Source organism: Coregonus clupeaformis, chromosome 30 (assembly GCF_020615455.1).
Source record: "Coregonus clupeaformis isolate EN_2021a chromosome 30, ASM2061545v1, whole genome shotgun sequence".
In the NCBI taxonomy this organism is placed as follows: Eukaryota; Metazoa; Chordata; class Actinopteri; order Salmoniformes; family Salmonidae; genus Coregonus; species Coregonus clupeaformis.
Genome location: NC_059221.1, coordinates 48,498,929 through 48,523,707, shown reverse-complemented (window position 1 = coordinate 48,523,707; position 24,779 = coordinate 48,498,929). Strand labels below are relative to the sequence as shown.

Sequence of the window (24,779 nt, the reverse complement as noted above, 5' to 3'; positions counted from 1 at the left end):
ACTGGGATGTCTCCCTTCCAGTGCCTGTATGGCTACCAACCTCCCTTGTTCCCTTCTCAGGAGAAGGAGCTCTCAGTGCCTTCTGTTCAGGTCCATATTCGTCGTTGCCACCGGACCTGGCATCGGGCCAGAAAAGCACTCCTTAGAGTTTCGGACCGGTATCAGCTCCAGGCGAATCGTCGCCGGATCCCCGCTCCCACCTACACCATCGGAGATAGGGTCTGGTTGGCCACACGGGATCTTCCTTTACGGACTGAGTCTAGGAAGTTGTTACCGAAGTTCATTGGTCCGTTTGTGGTGGAGAAGGTGATCAATCCGGTGGCAGTTCGACTCAAACTCCCGAGGACGCTCAGAGTCCATCCCACCTTTCATGTCTCCTGCCTCAAGCCTGTTTTCCTCAGTCCTCTGTTGCCTCCTCCGCCTCCTCCTCCTCCTCCTCGGATGATCGGAGGTGGTCCTGCCTACACGGTGCGTCGCATCATGGATTCCAGACGGCGGGGCCGGGGTTTCCAGTATCTCGTGGACTGGGAGGGGTATGGTCCTGAAGAGAGGAGTTGGATTCCGCGGCGACAGGTCCTAGATGCTGACCTCATCAGTGACTTCTACCGCCTCCATCCTGGCGCTCCGGGAGTCCGCCCGGTGGCGTTCGTCGGAGGGGGGTACTGTAACGATCCCGGCAGTCTGAGTCGGGTCCTGTCTGTGGACTAGTTTTTATGTTCGTGATCTCCAGTTTCCCGAGGGTTCTGGAACGCTCCGGGGAGCTCTCTTGATTTCCGCACCTGCATCCCATCAGCAATCTGCACACCTGGTCCTGATCATCACCCTTCTTAGGCTCTGGCCTAACATCCATTCCCTGCCGGATCGTTAGCCATAAACATCATTCTCCCGGAACCTTCACCCAACCCCTGCCGTGCCATCAGTTCATCTGCTACTTCACCACCACCTACTCATCTCCGCCACCCGCTCCGTCTACTGGACTACTCTGCATCTTTTCCCTGTAAATAAACACTCTCATTCGTTCAACTCACCTTGTCCTGGTCTGCTTCTGGGTTCGGTCTTAGAGAACCGTGACATCATGATAACGTACGCACTATACACACATGTACACATGGATTTTGTGTTCTAGATATGTGGTAGTAGAGTAGAGGCCTGAGGGCACACACTTAATATGTTGTGAAATCTGTTATGAATGCATTGTAAAGTTTGTTGTCATGTTTTTAAAATGTATAACTGCCTTTATTTTGCTGGACCCCAGGAAGAGTAGCTGCTGCCTATGGGGAATCCATAATAAATATAAATGACCATGCTACCAATGGATCTTCATCTGTCATTCATGAAACACTAAGATACAGCCGAAGGACAATGAAGTCAGGTTACAACAGCAGCCAAACCCCTTCAGTAGAAAACCAGAGGTCCCCCTAAACCTACACAATGTCATTGGGGCGGCAGGTAGCTTAGTGGTTAAGAGCATTGTGCCAGTAACCGAAAGGTCGCTGGTTCTAATCCCCGAGCCGACTAGGTGAAAAATCTGTCGATGTGCCCTTGAGCAAGGCACTTAACCCTAATTGCTCCTGTAAGTCGCTCTGGATAAGAGCGTCTGCTAAATGACTAAAATGTAAATGTAAATTAGTAGAAGATATAATCACAGTCATTTCTTCTAAACCTTGACATGGCCCTAAATGAACGTTACAACAATCTGATGGACCCCTCCTGCTCCTCTTCAGTGTGAATATTGAATGCAGGGTAAAGGGGTCCAGTGAACAAGTCATTGTACGTGTGCAGGTGTGTCATAGCGTCAGAGGAGACGCTGTAAAAGGACAGCGTGCCGGCCGGCCAGTCCAGAAACACCCCAATGCAATTAGTGGTAGTGGTGCCTTCTCCTGAATATGCAACTTCATCTATAGCAAACGCGCATTCTTCATTCAAGTCAATCAATATTTTTTATTGTTCTCAGTAAGGTAAGTAGGTCTTCCCATAATGAGAATGACCGATATTGCACGCATTCGACATTTGAGAAAAATAACGTTACTTGGATCATATCGAATCTATTAGATATACAACCAATTTATCGACAATCTAAGATGACTTGCTTCCTCATCATAATTAAGATCTCATTAATCTCATCTGCATTTTCATTGTTTATATTGCATGGTCTTGTTCTATGTAAGGTATAATGTATATTCTTCCCATTTAGATAACTTTTTCCAGCATGAATTAATAAAAGATAGATGTACTGCTGTAGACATCTGGTGTTGGGTACTGTGCTCAGTAACCCTCGCTCTTTCTGCAGGGCTATGGCCAACAAAAATGTATAATCAATAACGCCTCATCACTCTCCATGGAGGAGCAGTTCGTTTTTGCCATGAACCAATTCATATCACTCTCTGATTGCCACATTCTAACTGGTTTAGTCACTAATTGAAGACTCTATTGCAGAAAATGCTCAAGAGGCAATTCTGTATGCTGAAAGCCCAGGGAAGGCTCCCACTGGACCTCCCTCTGAGACCAATGAAGGACTGGCTCCTGGCAGGGAAAAGAGTCTTCCTGGAGTAAGTGCAGTGTTCTCAGACTATTTTTAAATACGAAGTATGAAACTTTATACTTCATTTAGGTAACTTGAGTTTATCACATCAGTACACAAGGCCAAATAATAACCTGAATGTATCAAAATATATTAGATGATAGCAATAGTTTGATAGATAGTGTAGACAGACACAGTCTGATACATTTCCATATTCACATGAAGGCGTGAGGCAGAGACATGGAAGAGATGGAGGAAGGTCTCTGTAGCTGAATTGGTGAGGACTATGTAGAGCAAACAGTACACCCACTGTAAAGCACTTCAAATATCAGCAAGCTCATTTTTGTACCCAGAGAAAAACAATAGCTATCAGTTCAAATTCATAATTTCCCCCATCATTTCAATGATGGACCAGTGTCCAGTCTCACCTGGTACATCAACGGTCTTTTAATAACATATTATGTTGTTACATAGACTTGGGATGCAAAGAGGGGCCTGGAATTACAGGAAACAGAGACAGAGATAGTTATCCTGCTCAGTGGCCAGAGAGTTCAGGATGAATTAAGGATACCAAATGTCATCGTGGACACTGCGCCCGACAGAGACATCCAGCTTCTGAAAGAGGAGCGTTGGAAGTTGAACTTCTTGCACCTAAAGGATGAGACATGCCTGGCCACTGAGGTAAGACATAAGAGCCATCTACAATGCCAATATTGTTTCTTTGAATAACATGTCAAGCATCTTTGTCGTTTCTGTGTATAATATGGTGGTAAAAGTTGGTCAATATTACATAGGAGTTACTATCAACGTTGGATGTCTTTGGTTTGTTTTATTTGTGAAACAGCTATAGGATATCAATCAATCACATTTATTTATAAAGCCCTTTTTACATCAGCAGATGTCACAAAGTGCTATACAGATAGTTATGTATGTCTCTGTCCATTTACAGCTCTCTGAGCTTTTGTCACGAGTTACAAAGCCAGAACCCAGAAGCAGACCAGGACAAGGTAAGTTGAAACGAAGGTGAGTGTTTATTTACAAATTCAAGAGTGATGCTGAATAATCCAGGGAACAGAGCGGGCGGCGTTGATTAGTTGTTGGGGGTGCAGTGGTTGATCCAATCATGGCTCGGCAGCCGCCGACCACCAGGCAGAGGTTGGATGAAGGTTCCGGACGAGTGACTGCAGATGGAACAAAACGGAGGTAAGTAAACAACAAACCAACAAGGTGCAAAACAACAAAACTAACGCTAGAAGCTCTAAGACTGATACTCTGGTAAACCTACTGTTCATGGCTAACGATCCGGCAGGGAATGGATGTTAGGCCAGAGCCTAAGAAGGGTGATGATCAGGACCAGGTGTGCAGATTGCTGATGGGATGCAGGTGCGGAAATCAAGAGAGCTCCCCGGAGCGTTCCAGAACCCTCGGGAAACTGGAGATCACGAGCAGAAAAACTAGTCCACAGACAGGACCCGACTCAGACTGCCGGGATCGTTACAGTACCCCCCTCCGACGAACGCCACCGGGCGGACTCCCCGGAGCGCCAGGATGGAGGCGGTAGAAGTCACGGATGAGGTCAGCATCTAGGATCTGTCGCCGCGGAATCCAACTCCTCTCTTCAGGACCATACCCCTCCCAGTCCACGAGATACTGGAAACCCCGGCCCCGCCGTCTGGAATCCATGATGCGTCGCACCGTGTAGGCAGGACCACCTCCGATCATCCGAGGAGGAGGAGGAGGAGGCGGAGGAGGCAACAGAGGACTGAGGAAAACAGGCTTGAGGCAGGAGACATGAAAGGTGGGATGGACTCTGAGCGTCCTCGGGAGTTTGAGTCGAACTGCCACCGGATTGATCACCTTCTCCACCACAAACGGACCAATGAACTTCGGTAACAACTTCCTAGACTCAGTCCGTAAAGGAAGATCCCGTGTGGCCAACCAGACCCTATCTCCGATGGTATAGGTGGGAGCGGGGATCCGGCGACGATTCGCCTGGAGCTGATACCGGTCCGAAACTCTAAGGAGTGCCTTTCTGGCCCGATGCCAGGTCCGGTGGCAACGACGAATATGGGCCTGAACAGAAGGCACTGAGAGCTCCTTCTCCTGAGAAGGGAACAAGGGAGGTTGGTAGCCATACAGGCACTGGAAGGGAGACATCCCAGTGGCAGATGTAGGGAGAGTATTGTGGGCATACTCAACCCAAGGCAACTGAGAGACCCAGGAGGTGGGGTTGGAAGAGGCCAGGCAGCGTAGCGTGGATTCCATCTTCTGGTTGGCTCTCTCCGCCTGACCATTAGATTGGGGGTGAAAACCAGATGTGAGACTGACTGTAGCTCCAATGGCCAAACAGAAGGACTTCCAGACAGCAGAGGTAAACTGAGGGCCACGGTCGGAAACGATATCACTGGGCAAACCGTGGACCCTGAAAACCTCCCTAACCAGGATCTCGGACGTCTCCGAGGCAGAGGGAAGCTTGGCAATTGGCACAAAGTGGGCGAACTTGCTGAATCTGTCCACGATAGTCAGAACGACCGTGTTCCCCTCAGAAGCGGGCAACCCAGTGACAAAGTCCAGGGGCCAGATGCGACCATGGTCGCCGGGGAACAGGAAGGGGGTGAAGTAGTCCAGAGCTGGGCCGATTGGTACTCTTATTCTGCGCACACACTGGACAGGCAGCAACATAACCCCGAGTATCCTCGGCCATGGCAGGCCACCAAAAACGTCTGCGAAGAAACGCCATCGTCCGAGCCACGCCAGGGTGACAAGCCATCTTGCTGGCGTGGGACCATTTGAGGACCGCAGGACGAACCGACTCAGGCACAAACAACCCACCGGGTGGACCGTTACTGGGACCGGGCTGCGTCCGAAGGGCCGCCATCACCTCCTCCTCAATCTTCCACCTAACAGCTCCCACGACGCAGTTCCGGGGGAGAATTGTCTCGGTCTTGGACCCACTCTCCTCCGTCTTGGAGAACATCCGAGACAAGGCGTCCGCCTTGCCGTTCTTAGATCCAGGTCGGAACGTCAGGGAAAAAATTGAATAGTCCGAAAAACAACGACCACCTGGCCTGACGGGAGTTGAGACGTCTAGCCGATTGCACGTAAGCAAGATTCTTGTGGTCAGTCCAGACAATAAACGGTTGCTCCGCCCCCTCCAACCAGTGGCGCCACTCCTCCAAGGCAAGTTTCACCGCGAGAAGCTCCCGGTTACCCACATCGTAATTCCTCTCCGCAGGCGAAAGGCGACGAGAGTAGTAGGCGCAGGGATGGAGTTTACTGTCCGTGGAGCATCGCTGCGACAGGATGGCGCCAACTCCCACATCAGACGCGTCCACTTCAACGACGAACTGACGGGCCGTGTCCGGTTGAGAGAGAATCGGTGCGTTGGTGAATCGCCTCTTCAAATCCAGAAACGCTCGATCCGCCTCCGGATTCCACTTGAAGCTCCTGATACTGGAAGTCAAGGCAGTTAACGGAGCGGCCACACGGCTGTAATCCCGGATGAATCTGCGGTAGAAATTCGCAAACCCCAAAAATCTCTGGAGCTGCAATCTCGCACCGGGCTGGGCCCATTCCAGAACCGCTCTAACCTTCTCCTGGTCCATCCTAATCTCTCCCCTGGAGATGATGTACCCGAGAAAGGATGTCGTGTGGGCGTGAAACTCGCACTTCTCGGCCTTCACGAACAGGCGATTCTCCAACAATCGCTGCAGAACCTGCCGGACATGCTGGACGTGGTCGGAAGGTTCCTTCGAGAAGATCAGAATGTCATCCAGATAAACAAACACAAAGAGACCGATCATATCTCTCAGGACGTCGTTCACCATACTCTGGAATACCGCTGGAGCATTGGTCAATCCAAACGGCATCACCTGATACTCGAAGTGACCCATCGGTGTATTGAAACCCGTCAACCACTCGTCTCCCTCTCTGATCCGGACCATGTGATACGCATTGCGTAGGTCTAGCTTGGTGAACACCGTAGCACCCTGTAAGGAGTCGAAGGCAGAACTCATCAAGGGCAGGGGATACTTGTTCTTGACCGTGATGTCATTCAACCCCCGATAATCAATACACGGTCGAAGAGAGCCATCCTTCTTACCCACAAAGAAGAATCCTGCCCCCAGGGGTGATGACGAGGGACGAACGAGACCAGCAGCTAGGGACTCCTTGATGTAGGTCTCCAAAGCCTCACGTTCAGGGCGGGAGATACTGTATAACCTTCCCTTGGGGTAGACAGCTCCAGGGAACAGGTTGATGGCACAATCATATGGTCGGTGGGGAGGGAGTGACAGAGCCTTCTGCTTACTGAACACTTCCCCCAAATCGTGATATGTCTCGGGAACCAGGGACAAATCTGGGGGTTTAGCCTCAATCACCTGACTGGGAACCGAATGGGGACAGGCAGTCTTGAGACAGTTAGCATGACAATCAAGGCTCCAACTCGTACCTTGCCCGTCACCCAATCGAACGTGGGATTGTGTTCCTTCAGCCAGGGGTATCCAAGGACCAGAGGAACATGGGAAGACGGCAGAATGAAGAATGAAATCATCTCCGAATGATTCCCCGACAACAGCATCTTAACCGGTTCAGTCCTCATCGTGATACGTGCCAGACTACTGCCGTTCAGAGTGGTCGCTTCAATGGCTTCCGGCAATTGCTCCTTGGAAAGCCCCAGCTGTTCCACCAACTCGGCATCAAGAAAGCTTCCATCGGCACCTGAATCGATAAAAGCGTTAATCGCTAAGCTCTGATTCCTGTTCACAAGGGTAGCCGGAAACGGGGTCTGACAGAGGTATTGAGAGGTCGAAACTGGCTCGCTAAAAGTCCTCCCAACTTTAGCGAGCCGCGCAGTTTGACGACCGCCGGGAACAGGTGGCGAGGTAATGTCCCGAACCACCACAGTAGAGGCAACAGTTAGTCCTACGTCTGAGTTGGCGTTCCTCCTTGGTTAACCCGTGCCGCCCTACTTGCATTGGTTCCGAATCGGGAGACAGGACCTCTCCACTAATCCTGTGTGGTGGACGATGATCGACGTATTCTGGTCCAATCCCCGACCCGACTGGAACCTGAGAAGCTGATCGATTGGACGGACCCCATTGCTTCTCCCTCCTTCGCTCTCGGACTCGATTATCCACCCGAATAGACAAGGCTACCAAGCTGTCCAGGTCACTAGGCTCCGGATAGGAGATCAACTCATCCTTGAGCTGCTCCGACAGACCCTGGTAAAAGGCCGCTTGCAGAGACTCCTCATTCCACCCACTCTCCACAGCCAACGTCTTGAACTCGATCACGAAGTCGGCCACGCTACGAGTTCCTTGGTGAAGCGAAAACAGGCGCCTAGCTGCGTCCCCTCCCTCGGACGGAATGGTCGAAAAGCTTCCTCATCTCGGCCGTGAACCCCTGGTATGAAGCCATGCAGGGGTCTTGTCGTTCCCAAACGGCTGAAGCCCACTCCAGCGCTCGACCACGCAGCAACTCAATCACAAAGGCTATCCTAGCCTTGTCTGTGGCATAAGAGTAGGGCTGTAGATCGAACACTAACCCACACTGCATAAGGAAAGAACGGCATCTTCCCAGCTCCCCTCATATTTATCCGGCGTCGGAACCTTGGGCTCACGGAAGGACACCGCTCCAGACGCGGCAGGCGAGATGGGTGAAACCGGTAGTGGATCCTCCACCGGAAACTTGCGCTGGTTCTGGACCTCCGTCAGACCGGTAGAAAGGTTCCGAACTGCCAACGCGATCTCCTGTAGCTCCGTGCTATGATGGCCCAACATCTTCTCCTGATGGGTAATGGCATGGCGAACAGAGTCCAGGTCCGCTGGGTTCATTACTGGCCGGATCGTTCTGTCACGAGTTACAAAGCCAGAACCCAGAAGCAGACCAGGACAAGGTAAGTTGAAACGAAGGTGAGTGTTTATTTACAAATTCAAGAGTGATGCTGAATAATCCAGGGAACAGAGCGGGCGGCGTTGATTAGTTGTTGGGGGTGCAGTGGTTGATCCAATCATGGCTCGGCAGCCGCCGACCACCAGGCAGAGGTTGGATGAAGGTTCCGGACGAGTGACTGCAGATGGAACAAAACGGAGGTAAGTAAACAACAAACCAACAAGGTGCAAAACAACAAAACTAACGCTAGAAGCTCTAAGACTGATACTCTGGTAAACCTACTGTTCATGGCTAACGATCCGGCAGGGAATGGATGTTAGGCCAGAGCCTAAGAAGGGTGATGATCAGGACCAGGTGTGCAGATTGCTGATGGGATGCAGGTGCGGAAATCAAGAGAGCTCCCCGGAGCGTTCCAGAACCCTCGGGAAACTGGAGATCACGAGCAGAAAAACTAGTCCACAGACAGGACCCGACTCAGACTGCCGGGATCGTTACAGCTTTATGGACATTCTGAGACCTCTTCAAAGGAAACTCTAATTGAAGAGAAAAGACCAAAGACCAAGTGCCCGGCCAGTGTCGCTGGGGCTGCTGACATTGACAACACCAACGAGGAGGCTTCAGTGGAGTCTCCGAATAACAATGTGGTGGATGTCCAGGCTGAACCGCTGGCCCTGGTCGGTGTGGAGAAAGAGGCTGCTGGAGATGGAAAGGTCCTCAGCAAGGTGGTGAAGCCCAAAGTGTGGCTGAAGGAGGGTTGTAAAGATCAGCTAACCCGAAAATTCTATGATATGATTGCGGAACTACCAAAGGTAAGGAACAAGAAGCCTGTTTCGTAAGTGTCTTTCCAAGTTGGGTGTATCAGAGTTGTCTCAAACTGGACAATATTACAAATTAGCTTCTATACATTTTGACTTTAGATGTCTGTGGTATGTTTTGTGAAAAAGGACAGATATTGTTTTGTTCTTACTCTTTCATTGCTCTGCATTGTCTATTTAGTCCTATTTCGGATCCACTGAGAGCCTTCCTGAGATGTGTGGCAGCGTTCCTGAGGTGTGTAGCAGAGTGCCTGAGGTGTGCAGCAGAGGTCCTGAGGTGTGCAGAAGAGGTCCTGAAGTGTGCAGAAGAGTTCCTGAGGTGAGGTGCAGAGGTCCTGAGGTGAGGTGCAGAGGTGCAGAGGTCCTGAGGTGAGAAGCAGAGGTCCTGAGGTGAGCAGCAGAGGTCCTGAGGTGAGCAGCAGAGGTCCTGAGGTGTGCAGCATAAGTTCACATGTGTGCAGCACAGGTCCTGAGGTGTGCAGTGGAGTGTCTGAGCTGTCAAATGCAGTGGGAGAGGTGTCAAGTGACACAAAGAAGACAGAGGCTACTGGAGCCCTTCTGAACACTGGAAATGGCCTGAGAAAGGTGGTGCAGCTATCCAATGAGAGCCGTCCTGAGGTGTGCAGCAGTCCTGGGGTGTGCATCAGAGTGCCTGAAGTGTTCAGTGGAGGTCCCGAGGTATGCAGTGGAGTGCCTGACATGTGCAGTGGAGTGCCTGAAGTGTTCAATGGAGGTCCTGAGGTGTGCAGGGGAAGTCCTGAGGTGTTCAGTGAGGTGCCTGAGGCACCAAACGCAGTGGAAGAGGTGTCCAGCGACAAAAATAAGACAGCGGCTGCTGAAAACCTTCTGGACACTGAAAATGTCCTTAGCAAGGTGGTGAACCCCAAAGGGTGGCTGAAGGAGGGCTGGGAAGATCAGCTGCACCGAGACTTCAATAATATGATTACAAAACTCCCAAAGGTAATGAACAAGAAGCCTGTTTTGTAAATGAAAGGTCAAGCATCTTTGTAAATTGGGTGTATCAGGGTTGTCTCAATCTGGACAATATTTTAAATTAGCTACTATAATCTTTGACTTTGGATGTCTGTCGTATGTTTTTTGAAAAGCGACAGATGTGTTGTTCTTGCTCTTTCATTACGCTGCATTGTCTGTTTAGTCCTATTTCGGATCCACCGAGAGCCTTCCTGAGGTGTGCAGCAGAGGTCCTGAGGCCTCAAACGCAGTGGAAGAGGTGTGCAGTGACACAAAGAAGACAGAGGCTACTGTAAACCTTCTGAAAACGGGAAATGGCCTATGCAAGGTTGTGCAGCTATCCACTGAGAACCGTCCTGAGGTGTGCAGCAGTCCTGAGGTGTGCATCAGAGTGACTGAGGTGTTCAGTGGAGGTCCCGAGGTATGCAGTGGAGTGCCTGACATGTGCAGTGGAGTGCCTGAAGTGTTCAGTGGAGGTCCCGAGGTATGCAGTGGAGTGCCTAACATGTGCAGTGGAGTGCCTGAAGTGTTCAATGGAGGTCCTGAGGTGTGCAGGGGAAGTCCTGAGGTGTTCAGTGAGGTGTCTGAGGCACCAAACGCAGTGGAAGAGGTGTCCAGTGACAAAAAGAAGACAGCGGCTGCTGAAAACCTTCTGGACACTGAAAATGTCCTTAGCAAGGTGGTGAACCCCAAAGGGTGGCTGAAGGAGGACTGGGAAGATCAGCTGTCCAGAGACTTCAATAATACGATTGTAAAACTCCCAAAGGTAATGAACAAGAAGCCTTTTTTGTAAATGAAAGGTCAAGCATCTTTGTAAATTGGGTGTGTCAGGGTTGTCTCAAACTGGACAATATTATAAATTAGCTACTATAATCTTTGACTTTGGATGTCTGTGGTATGTTTTTTGAAAAACGACAGATGTGTTGTTTTTGCTCTTTCCTTACGCTGCATTGTCTGTTTAGCCCTATTTCGGATCCACCGAGAGGCTTCCTGAGGTGAGCATAGGAGTGCCTGAGGTGTTGAACGCAGTGGAAGAGGTGTGCATTGACACAAAGAAGACGGAGACAACTGGAGACCTTCTGAACACTGGAAATGGCCTCAGCAAGGTGATGCAGCTATCTACTGAGAGCTGTCCTGAGGTGAGCAGCGGAGTGACCGAGGCGTTGAACTCAGTGGCAAAGGTGTCCAGCGAAATAAAGAAGCGGAAGAAAAATGGCGTTCTGCGATTCTTCCGACGTGTGTGGAAGTTCTTCACATGCACCATCAGCCTCCCCAAAGAGGAGTGACTCAAGCACAAACACACACACACACACAACTCTGGGCCACACTCTGCATCTGAATTTCTCCACCATCTCCACCTTTCCTTTGAACTGCCTATTTTTAATAATAAAAATAAAGGGGATCTGAACCCCAACAAAAAAACTGTTTTCATTAGTGTTTTTCATATAACTTGAAATTCATAATGCTTCAAATAACATTTTTACTAATTAATTATCCAGACTATTAAGCTGTTTGAGAAGTACTTATTAAGTACTTATTAATCACAGTATTACTGCATTACACACTAGTAAATATGTACGAAATCATTTGAGACACTTTGCATATTAATGTAAGTTTGTGGTTGAATGGCTCTACTGTGGGACATTTTCCTGATCAACACCAAATCAAACTTTATTTTCAGAGCACATTTCTTACAGATTATGCATTTCAAAGTGCTTGGCAAATAAAATAAAAGGTTAGAAAGACACAAATAGGTTTTATAAATGAGACAAATTAAAATAGTAAAACAATAACAGTGGACATGAGAGACTAATGCATTAAAATAAATGAAAATAAATAAGATATATACAATAGATAGTATGACTAAGCAGAAGCATGGCTAAAAAGGTATGTCTTAAGCTCTTCAAACTGTCTACAGTTTCTGAGGCCCTCAGATCCTCCGGCAGGCTGTTCCAAAGGCCAGGACCATAGTGGCTGAAGGCAGCCTCACCAAACGTTTTGGTTCTCACCTTTGGAACAACTAAAAGAGGATCTGAGGGACCGACCGGGCACATACAGTATGTTAAAAGCATGTCAGACATGTATTCAGGTGCAGGGCCACGTAGCACTTTAAAAATCAATACAGCTATTTTAAAATAAATTATAAAACTACAGGCAACATTTACATTTACATTTACGTCATTTAGCAGACGCTCTTATCCAGAGCGATTTACAAATTGGTGCATTCAACTTAGGATAGCGAGTGGGACAACCACTTTTTATTTTTATTTTTATGGGGTGGGGTGGGGGTAGAAGGATTACTTTTATACTATTCCAGGTTGTTATGATGAGTTTCTCAGGTATCAAAGAATCAAGGATGCAAGGATATTCTTAGACATTCTGTGGAGATTTCATACCAAGTATTTATTGAATCACGAGCTCGTGGGTTCATCTAACAAACGGACATGGCTTTGCCCTTCGTCAGTTGAACTAACTAGACAAAGAAGACCCTCTATCTTATATAGCCTTTTGGTTCTCATTCCTTTCACATACATTTGGCAAGTCTCCATGGGCACTCCCTGTCTTTGATGTTCATCACTTTTTACCCCAAGTCAGTATACTAAACATCACTCATGCTATCCTAAACATCACTAATCTACCTTGACATAATGGAATGTAGACTTCATGGCCCCAAACCACTCATCTCTTAACTCTTCCTCTGTCCTCACAACACTATGGCATGACATCATTATACCATAAAAACATCATATCACAGGTATTCCTTAAAGAGGTAGGGTTTCAAGTGTCCCCGGAAGGTGGTCAGTGACTCCGCTGTCCTGGCGTCGTGGGGGAGCTTCTTCCACCATTGGGGTGCCAGAGCAGCGAATAGCTTTGACTGGGCTGAGCGGGAACTGTGCTTCCGTAGAGGTAGGGGGGCTAGCAGGCCAGAGGTGGATGAATGTAGTGCCCTCGTTTGGGTGTAGGGTCTGATCAGAGCCTGAAGGTCATGGCTGGTCATGGCTCACATCAACACCATTATCCCAGAAACCCTAGACCTACTCTAATTTGCATACCACCCCAAGAGATCCACAGATGTTGCAATCTCTATTGCACTCCACACTGCCCTTTCCCACCTGGACAAAAGGAACACCTACGTGAGAATGCTATTCATTGACTACAGCTCAGCGTTCAACACCATAGTGCCCTCAAAGCTCATCACTAAGCTAAGGACCCTGGGACTAAACACCTCCCAGGGTCCTTACCTCTCTACAACTGGATCCTGGACTTCCTGACGGGCCACCACCAGGTGGTAAGGTTAGGTAACAACTAGGGGTGTAACGATTTGTTTTAACAACGATTCGATTTGTATCACGATTCGTGGTTGTCGATACGATTCAAGGACGATATTGGTTCATTTAGAACGATACAATCCGAAACGATTCAGTGACTTGAAATCGATTCAGTAACCTTTTAGCCAAAAATTCAACCAGTGTGACTGAAATAAATACCTGGATATTGGACAGTGCAGGTGAAGTTTCCTAGATTCCTGTTTCTTGTAAGGACCGCAATGGTGGCTTGATAATTTCTCGCTCGTCGGCTTCTCCTCTGTCGTCCGCCATGCTATGTTTTGTTTTCTTGGCGCCTTTGCGCTGCTGCTGGCGCGATGACGTCACGGACAGGCAGACTGAATCGAGTAATGTTTAAAGCCTTTATCATTAAAAGTGCTAAGAAAAAACATCCATATAAACAGGGGTGCACATAACTTTTTCAGTGAGTTACTCAGGTGAGTACCAGCAGATGGTGTTTGGTACTCACCATATATGTAGCGTGGTCTTAATAAGTGCAGTCTTCTTCACTGTCCTCCTCAGTGCCGCCACCACTGTCCTCCTCAGTGCTGCCATCACTGTCCTCCTCAGTGCTGCCACCACTGTCCTCCTCAGTGCCACCACCACTGTCCTCCTCAGTGCTGCCATCACTGTCCTCCTCAGTGCTGCCACCACTGTCCTCCTCAGTGCCACCACCACTGTCCTCTGCTTCAGCTTCCTGCATGGTAGATGATGAAGATGCTGCAGATGCACCTCCCTGTCCTTGGTTGAGCCTCCGATTAGCTGTCTCCATCCACAGGTCAACAGCAGGCTTTGGGTCAAATGTCTCTGTGGTCTGCTTTGACAGGTGAATGTGCATCAGTGCTGAGAGACGAGCATGTGACAGACAAGATCTGTACTTGGTTTTTATAATGTTGAGATGTGAGAATCCCCTCTCACAAGCTGCACTGCTTAAAGGCAGTGTAAGAGACAGCTTAACCACCTTGTTGATGTTGGAATAAGCATCTGGGTTACTTGTACTTACTATTTGGACCAAGTCATACACAGAAGAGGCTCCCAGGCGTTTTCCTGCCTGCTTTAAGCGCATCCATTCTGTCACAGTGGTATCTTTGTCAAGTTGCAAGGTGGCCTCATATTTCTTGAGAATGCTGCAAACTGTTGTGTTTCCAAAACTGTGGAGGTCTTGCATTTCCTGAGGCCATGTTGAAGGATCAAATACTAAGAAATGATCACATGACTTGAGGGAGTCATATCTGATTTCAAACTCTTCAATTAACCCCCTGAGTATTGTCTCTGTCAGCATCAGCATTGGAAACAGTGTGTGCCCTATGGCTTTCACCATCAAGCAGAAGTGTGAACTGTCCAATGGCCACCATGAGTTCATCCTTACATTCTCCAATGGTCAGCTTTTCCTTCTGAAACCTAATGGATGTGGTGTTCAAAATGTTGCAAATGTCAAGCATGTTTGACAGAAAGCACTGAAAACGCTCTGTGCAGATATGCTGCAAGTCACTGTTATCACTCGTAACCAGTTGCATTTTAATGGCTGGCAATAGTCTTGATATTTTTAACAGTGTTTCATGCCTCCATGCAGACCGTCTGATATTATGAAACTTACCCAGTTTCACAAAGGAGATCCCATTTTCTTCACATAGCTTATTCAGTGCAGCAGTTTTTTTTGCTCCACCTTTTTGTAAATAAAACTGCAGCAGCTTGACCACAGAGCGATTAAATGTCTCACAGTAAGGTATGATGCGATCAGCTGATTTCGCGCAATTCTCCAGTGTGTGTGCGGTGCACAGAATGTGCAAAAGGGAGTCTCCAACCGCAGCAAGTTGCCGGAGTTTTGGCACAACGCCGTTGTAGATACCCACGTTGACAGCAGCAGTCTGTGCACACAGCGACCAACTTTGTTGTCCAGTCATCCAAGCCTGTGTCCTGGAAAAGTCTCACAAGTCCGTCTGTTATGGCCTGTGCGGTTCGGTCAGCACCCAATTCAATCAGTCCAATAAAGTCCGAAGTAAACTCTCCGTTGCTGGACACAGACACACTGTAAACGATTTCCTGCTCAGTTTTTGTGATGTCCTCAGATCCATCAAAAAGCAGCCCACAAAAATTCAGCAGACTGCAACTTGGCTCGTAACTCCCCGCTGATGGTGTGAGCGATGCTCTGCATGATCCGTGTGCCCTCTTCACGTGAATGATATGCACCTCCGACATTTACTTCTAGCCGCTTCAGTAAAGGAACATCCTCAGAATAGGAAGACATGGGACGTGCGTGTTTAGCTTTATGGAAGGCGAGGAGAAAAATATTAAACAGAGCTTGCCGCTGTTCTTCATTCAGCTTGTCTCGCCATCTGGCAAGTGGGCGACTGGACATTTATTCTCGGCTAGCTTGTTTAGCAATGGCTTGCGCTACATTCGTGTGCTCCTTGCTCTTTTCATGTTTGTCAAATAAAGGATGGTTGAAATTCTTTGAGCCTTTATAAAATGCACCTGTTTTGTCTGCTAGATGTGGATTTGAGTGGCAAATCTTGCACCACATTTCAGTGCGCTCATCGTTAGCTTCAAGCCACTGCACATCTTGGAGCCACTTTTCCGAAAAAAGTATTTTCTTCGGCTCTGGCTCCAGTTGGCGTTTCTTTGTAGGTGGCGAAACGCCAACGAAGCTGCTTAATGTCTGTTGCTTTTTGGACATCCCTGACAGTAGTTGACAAGCAACATGTCATGTGTAAGGTTAGATGAGAAGATCGGTCAAGTACGCAAAGGCGCGTAGTAACACAAGTGGCATTACGCATTCCTGATTTTTGTCGCGCTTGCGTACCTGCGTACCAGTTATGTGCACCCCTGCATATAACATCTGACGTGCTTAAATCCAATGGGTTATTTCCTAGTATCGATACAATCTATTTATTACATTTTAAAACTATGTTAGATCGATATATGTTGTCCAAAAGGCCAACTCGCCGAGCACAGATCGATGTAGTTGGATCATAGAAATATAAATCGATACATCAATGTAGTAGATGGATCGTTACACCCCTAGTAATAACACATCTTCCATGCTGATCCTCAACACGGGGGCCCCTCAGGGGTGCGTGCACAGTCTCCTCCTGTACTCCCTGTTCACCCATGACTGCATGGCCAGGCATGACTCCAACACCATCATTAAGTTTGCAGACGACACAACAGCGGTAGGCCTGATCACTGACAACGATGAGACAGCATATTGGGAGGAGGTCAGAGACCTGGCCGTATGGTCAAGACAAAGTGGTCAAGACAAAGGAGATGATTGTGGACTACAGGAAAAAGAAGAGGACAGAGCACGCCCCCATTCTCATCGACGGGGCTGTAGTGGAGCAGGTTGAGAGCTTCAAGTTCCTTAGTGTCCACATCACCAAGAAACGATCATGGTCCAAACACACCAAGACAGTCGTGAAGAGGGCACAACATAGATTTGTTCTACAGCTGCACCATCGAGAGCATCCTGACTGGTTGCATCACTGCCTGATATGGCAACTGCTCGGCCTCCGACCGCAAGGCACTACAGAGGGTAGTGCGTACGGCCCAGTACATCACTGGGGCCAAGCTTCCTGCCATCCAGGACCTTTATACCAGGCGATGTCAGAGGAAGGCCCTAAAAATTGTCAAAGACTTCAGCCACCCTAGTCATAGACTGCTCTCTCTGCTACCGCATGGCATGCGGTACCGGAGTGCCAAGTCTAGGTCCAAAAGGCTTCTTAATAGCTTCTACCCCTAGCCATAAGACTCCTGAACAGCTAATCAAATGGCTACCTGAACTATTTGCATTGTCCCCCTCTTTTACGCTGCTGCTACTCTCTGTTTATTATCTATGCATAGTCACTTTAATGTACATATTACCTCAATTACCTCGACTAACCTGTGCCAACACATTGACTCAGTACAGGTATCCCCTGTATTTAGCCTCGCTCCTGTTATTTTACTGCTGCTCTTTCATTATTTTATTTATTATTATTTTTTACTTAACACTTATTTTTTGTTAAAACTGCGTTGTTGGTTAAGGGCTTGTAAGTAAGCATTTCACTGTAATGTCTACACCTGTTGTATTCCGCGCATGTGACAAATACAATTTGATTTTATTTTATTTTGTTGATATCTAGGCAGTGGCGGCTCCTGAAAAAATTCTCAGGAGGGGCAATTTTTCTGATGATTTAGGTGACCTACACACATTTAAAAAAAGATATGTCCAGCAACAACATGAAGACAGGGGCAGCATATAAGTCAATACCAGAAGCATTTATTGACTGATCTCAAAAGTGTTGGCTTACCAGGGTTGGTGGAGCCCTCAGTTTCATCTTTGCCTCGCAAAGCTAACTCAAACACTCCGCAAAACTTCACACACTGGATTAGCCGGCTGAGGATGTGGCGGTTCTTGCTAATGTCGTAGTAAATATATTTGTTATAGTGAATATGGAATATGATATGTTGAGTAAAATGTTGTGCTAAGATCTATTTAGGTCAGGAGCTGGTTATAAGTTCTGTTCCTATCCAATAACAATGGACAAAAGGGTCCTATCTTGTCAGCCTTGTCAGCAGGTGGCCAAGGACAACACCCACGCCATAGGCTTCTCAGTTCTTCCAACTCACGAGTTCTTGCTCTGAGGACACACACACACACAAACACACACACACACATCATCACTGTTAAACACACACACACACACACATCATCACTGTTAAACACACACACACACACACACACACACACAAATCCCCTCTCTTAGGCTGAACATTTGAAGACAGAGAACCCGACTCAGAGCCAATGCAACAGTGACAGTAGCCTGGAGGTGACCTCGCCCAACTCATCAGGACCAATCAGAAGATCAGAACTACTAGATTGAACCTACTTCATTTATTGCATAAAATGTCTGCACACAATGTTTCGGGGCTCTCTTCAGATAATAATAATAATAATAATAATAATATGCCATTTAGCAGACGCTTTTATCCAAAGCGACTTACAGTCATGCGTGCATACATTTTTGTGTATGGGTGGTCCCGGGGATCGAACCCACTACCTTGGCGTTACAAGCACCATGCTCTACCAGCTGAGCTACAGAAAGTGGATATTCATGGATGCGCATTGCAATTGTAAAATGTCAACACAATTGGAGACACCACATCATTTTTGGAGACATGTTATTGACAGTAAACTATTGTAGATGCGACTGCTAACTAAATAAAACATTTTAGCTGGCTAGCTAATCATCTTAGCTAAATGTGGGGCAAACAATTCAGTTATTTACCGTTAATTTGAGGGATTGGGGTGAAAGAAATCGAGTTACATAGTGATACTTTACGATATACTGTATTGACAATATCGCAATATTTTAGCGCTAGTTGGCTGTACCTGCACCAAAACACCATTATTGTTCCTTCATAGCTTGTGCTCAATCTTTTCACATTGGGAGCCAATTTGTTTTCAGCACTTTTATTTCCATGACTGATCAAAACTCGTTCTCATGGCTTTCTGATCCCTCTGCAACAGACATATGGTGCGCAATAAAATCACAGTATCGAATCGCAATACGTATAGAATCATGAGACTCGCAATGCTGATGCATATATCTTATCGTGAGGTTCCTGGCAATTCCCAGCCTAAGTTCATTTGCCACAACAAATCTCTTCGCTAGCAAACGCGATGTCTTCTCCAAAACGGCAATGTGTCTCCAGCAATGTTTACTTTTTTGACGTTCTATGGCATCTCCACTTTCCAAGCATATATGACCACATGTAATATTTTGGTAAGTGATGCAAATAGTGAACTATGTAGGGCCAGGATGTAAAATATATGTAGCTGCAGCAATTTCTCTTATCTGATATGGTAAGTAATGGGGCTTAATTTATAGCTCCCTAAGAGTTTGACGAACGGGTCCGTGAACGCGATTCCAGATATATTTACCTCTGAATAAACTGCCTTTATTACACCATATCCACCCTGTCCAAAGTCTCTACTTGGTCTCAGTTAGTTCTCCAGTAAACTTGTGATTATCAACACTAACCTCATCGTTGTGGCGGCGGACAGCTAGCCTGTATCCCTCGTCATCCAGTTGAGTGAGTGGCAATGTCTTTTTTCGTTCGTACCAATTTTTTGGAAAATCCTCGGGTGTAGGACTTTCCGCCTTTAGTAGAAACCTGTTGAATTATTAAATTTGGTCTGGGAGGTCCTAATTGTTTCGTTGCCAATTTATCTTCATTTGTTCGCCGACAAAAAGGGAACTTCTTTCAAACAATCCACTCTTTTCTCAGTTACGTTCATGGTTACGTAACGTATGACGAAAGCGTAAGTGCAAGCCCACAGACACCCATTGAGATTGTATTGAAGGCTCTGAAATTTGAAAAAAATAGATTTTACATGGGAGTCTATGACAGACTTCTGGGCGATTTTCAACCTGACTGAAATCGCCCCCAAAAGGGGGGGCCATTTGAAGCACGACTTTAGCCTGATTCGACATTTAGTGGCAGTGTGGCACTGTGGCAGATCAGACGTATAGATTACAACACTGATAACTACTGTTGCCGTGATATAATTGATTAGAAAAAAAATCCCTTCCTTTTCCCGTTTGGCAGTGCGTCGCCCATATCGCCCTATTGAACAGGCCGCCCCTGTATCTAGGCATAGTGTAAATTGTATTGATTGATTCTGTAATTTCTTTCATATAGCCACCTTTAAATTGCCTATTGTCTTCAACTTTGAAGAGATGTATTAACCAACACATTTGAATACTGTATTGCATGTTTTATGTATTTTTCTTTCAATGCCAATAAACCATCATAAAATAAGTTTTTTCCCCGTGACATCGCGTAAAAATGTTATAGGATGTGTATTCATTAGGGAGAAATAGGATTTGCCCGGGGCAAATGATACAACAGGACAAATAAATGTGCTCAGAAATTACGCACTCTGTCCGCAGTAAGGAACTCGTCACCATAGAAATCGAATCTAGATTATAATTCTATACGCGTCACAATGCCCAATAACATACATTCTAATTCCTAATTCTGTGTGTATCACTCAGAGGTTAAGTTATTCACAATCACAACCAACCTACAGTATATCTATAGCAAACGCGCATTCTTCATTCAAGTCAATCAATATTGTTTATTGTTCTCAGTAAGGTAAGTAGGTCTTCCCATAATGAGAATGACCGATATTGCACGCTTTCGACATTTGAGAAAAATAACGTTACTTGGATCATATCGAATCTATTAGATATACAACCAATTTATCGACAATCTAAGATGACTTGCTTCCTCATCATAATTAAGATCTCATTAATCTCATCTGCATTTTCATTGTTTATATTGCATGGTCTTGTTCTATGTAAGGTATAATGTATATTCTTCCCATTTAGATAACTTTTTCCAGCATGAATTAATAAAAGATAGATGTACTGCTGTAGACATCTGGTGTTGGGTACTGTGCTCAGTAACCCTCGCTCTTTCTGCAGGGTTTTGGCCAACAACAATTAATAATCAATAAGGCCTCATCACTCTCCATGGAGGAGCAGTTAGTTTTTGCCATGAACCAATTCATATCACTCTCTGATTGCCACATTCTAACTGGTTAAGTCACTAATTGAAGACTCTATTGCAGAAAATGCTCAAGAGGCAATTCTGTATGCTGAAAGCCCAGGGAAGGCTCCCACTGGACCTCCCTCTGAGACCAATGAAGGACTGGCTCCTGGCAGGGAAAAGAGTCTTCCTGGAGTAAGTGCAGTGTTCTCAGACTATTTTCAAATACGAAGTACGAAACTTTATATTTCATTTAGGTAACTTGAGTTTATCACATCAGTACACAAGGCCAAATAATAACCTGAATGTATCAAAATATATTAGATGATAGCAATAGTTTGATAGATAGTGTAGACAGACACAGTCTGATACATTTCCATATTCACATGAAGGCGTGAGGCAGAGACATGGAAGAGATGGAGGAAGGTCTCTGTAGCTGAATTGGTGAGGACTATGTAGAGCAAACAGTACACCCACTGTAAAGCACTTCAAATATCAACAAGCTCATTTTTGTACCCAGAGAAAAACAATAGCTATCAGTTCAAATTCATAATTTTCCCCATCATTTCAATGATGGACCAGTGTCCAGTCTCACCTGGTACATCAACAGTCTTTTAATGACATATTATGGGGCGGCAGGTAGCTTAGTGGGTAAGAGCGTTGTGCCAGTAACCGAAAGGTCGCTGGTTCTAATCCCCGAGCCGACTAGGTGAAAAATCTGTCGATGTGCCCTTAAGCAAGGCACTTAACCCTAATTGCTCCTGTAAGTCGCTCTGGATAAGAGCGTCTGCTAAATGACATAAATGTAAAATGTAAATGTAAATGTTGTTACATAGACTTGGGATGCAAAGAGGGGCCTGGAATTACAGGAAACAGAGAGAGTTATCCTGCTCAGTGGCCAGAGAGTTCAGGATGAATTAAGGATACCAAATGTCATCGTGGACACTGCTACCGACGGAGACATCCAGCTTCTGAAAGAGGAGCGTTGGAAGTTAACCCGAAAATTCTATGATATGATTGCGGAACTACCAAAGGTAAGGAACAAGAAGCCTGTTTCGTAAGTGTCTTTCCAAGTTGGGTGTATCAGAGTTGTCTCAAACTGGACAATATTACAAATGAGCTTCTATACATTTTGACTTTAGATGTCTGTGGTATGTTTTGTGAAAAAGGACAGATATTGTTTTGTTCTTACTCTTTCATTGCTCTGCATTGTCTATTTAGTCCTATTTCGAATCCACTGAGAGCCTTCCTGAGATGTGTGGCAGAGGTCCTGAGGTGTGTAGCAGAGTGCCTGAGGTGTGCAGCAGAGGTCCTGAGGTGTGCAGAAGAGGTCCTGAAGTGTGCAGAAGCGTGCCTGAGGTGAGAAGCGGAGGTCCTGAGGTGAGGTGCAGAGGTCCTGAGGTGAGCAGCAGAGGTCCTGAGGTGTGCAGCATAAGTTCACAGGTGTGCAGCACAGGTCCTGAGGTGTGCAGTGGAGTGCCTGGGGTGTCAAATGCAGTGGGAGAGGTGTCAAGTGACACAAAGAAGACAGAGGCTACTGGAGCCCTTCGGAACTCTGGAAATGGCCTGAGAAAGGTGGTGCAGCTATCCAATGAGAGCCGTCCTGAGGTGTGCAGCAGTCCTGAGGTGTGCATCAGAGTGCCTGAGGTGTTCAGTGGAGGTCCCGAGGTATGCAGTGGAGTGCCTGACATGTGCAGTGGAGTGCCTGAAGTGTTCAATGGAGGTCCTGAGGTGTTCAGTGAGGTGCCTGAGGCACCAAACGCAGTGGAAGAAGTGTCCAGTGACAAAAAGAAGACAGCGGCTGCTGAAAACCTTCTGGAAACTGAAAATGTCCTTAGCAAGGTGGTGAACCCCAAAGGGTGGCTGAAGGAGGGCTGGGAAGATCAGCTGCACCGAGACTTCACTAATATGATTGCAAAACTCCCAAAGGTAATGAACAAGAAGCCTGTTTTGTAAATGAAAGGTCAAGCATCTTTGAAAGTTGGGTGTATCAGGGTTGTCTCAATCTGGACAATATTATAAATTAGCTACTATAATCTTAGACTTTGGAGGTCTGTGGTATGTTTTTTGAAAAAATGACAGATGTGTTGTTCTTGCTCTTTCATTACGCTGCATTGTCTGTTTAGTCCTATTTCAGATCCACCGAGAGCCTTCCTGAGGTGTTCAGTGAGGTGCCTGAGGCACCAAACGCAGTGGAAGAGGTGTCCAGTGACAAAAAGAAGACAGCGGCTGCTGAAAACCTTCTGAACACTGGAAATGGCCTCAGCAAGGTGATGCAGCTATCTACTGAGAGCTGTCCTGAGGTGAGCAGCGGAGTGACCGAGGCGTTAAACTCAGTGGCAAAGGTGTCCAGCGAAACAAAGAAGCGGAAGAAAAATGGCGTTCTGCGATTCTTCCGACGTGTGTGGAAGTTCTTCACATGCACCATGAGCCTCCCCAAAGAGGAGTGACTCAAGCACAAACACACACACACACAACTCTGGGCCACACTCTGCATCTGAATTTCTCCACCATCGCCACCTTTCCTTTGAACTGCCTATTTTTAATAATAAAAATAAAGGGGATCTGAACCCCAACAAAAAAACTGGTTTCATTAGTGTTTTTCATATAACTTGAAATTCATAATGCTTGAAATAACATTTTTATTAATTAATTATCCAGACTATTAAGCTGTTTGAGAAGTACTTATTAAGTACTTATTAATCACAGTATTACTGCATTACACACTAGTAAATATGTACGAAATCATTTGAGACACTTTGCATATTAATGTAAGTTTGTGGTTGAATGGCTCTACTGTGGGATATGTTCCTGATCAACACCAAATCAAACTTTATTTTCAGAGCACATTTCTTACAGACTATGCATTTCAAAGTGCTTAGCAAATAAAATAAAAGGTTAGAAAGACACAAATAGGTTTTATAAATTAGACAAATTAAAATAGTTAAACAATAACAGTGGACATGAGAGACTAATGCATTAAAAGAAATGAAAAGAAATAAGATATATACAATAGATAGTATGACTAAGCAGAAGCATGGCTAAAAAGGTATGTCTTAAGCTCTTCAAACTGTCTACAGTTTCTGAGGCCCTCAGATCCTCCGGCAGGCTGTTCCAAAGGCCAGGACCATAGTGGCTGAAGGCAGCCTCACCAAACGTTTTGGTTCTCACCTTTGGAACAACTAAAAGAGGATCTGAGGGACCGACCGGGCACATACAGTATATTAAAAGCATGTCAGACATGTATTCAGGTGCAGGGCCACGTAGTACTTTAAAAATCCCATACAGCTATTTTAAAATAAATTATAAAACTACAGGCAACATTTACATTTAAATTTACGTCATTTAGCAGACACTCTTATCCAGAGCGATTTACAAATTGGTGCATTCAACTTAGGATAGCAAGTGGGACAACCACGTTTTATTTTTATTTTTATGGGGTGGGTGGGGGGGGGGGGTAGAAGGATTACTTTTATACTATTCCAGGTTGTTATGATGAGTTTCTCAGGTATCAAAGAATCAAGGATAAATTCTCAGTCATTATGCGATATAACCCCTATTTCTGAGACATGCAATCAAAAAAAACATACATAGAAATAAATTGTGACCATCATGACATCATCCCCACAAATACAAAGATCCGTGACACTTTGTAAATTACATGGATATTACAATATATGCAAATGAATATATCAAAAATAGAAATAACTTCAGTCT

At 46.2% G+C, this 24,779-nt stretch overlaps 2 protein-coding genes across 2 annotated transcripts; both read left to right on the top strand.

The window, feature by feature from the left end:
• Positions 1-1,685: 1,685 nt before the first annotated feature.
• Positions 1,686-23,564, top strand: LOC121546622. Its single transcript, XM_045209288.1, has 7 exons — positions 1,686-1,958; positions 20,999-21,057; positions 21,145-21,257; positions 21,455-21,506; positions 21,899-22,096; positions 22,284-22,991; positions 23,189-23,564. The coding sequence occupies exons 3-7, from the start codon at positions 21,148-21,150 to the stop codon at positions 23,510-23,512; spliced, it is 1,392 nt and encodes a 463-aa protein (XP_045065223.1). The 5' UTR covers positions 1,686-1,958; positions 20,999-21,057; positions 21,145-21,147; the 3' UTR covers positions 23,513-23,564.
• LOC121561987 lies at positions 2,440-11,486 on the top strand. Its single transcript, XM_045209289.1, has 8 exons — positions 2,440-2,549; positions 2,747-2,798; positions 2,996-3,202; positions 8,911-9,222; positions 9,410-9,597; positions 9,690-10,188; positions 10,385-10,966; positions 11,163-11,486. Exons 1-8 carry the CDS (start codon positions 2,440-2,442, stop codon positions 11,484-11,486), a joined length of 2,274 nt encoding a protein of 757 aa, XP_045065224.1.
• Positions 23,565-24,779: the final 1,215 nt, after the last annotated feature.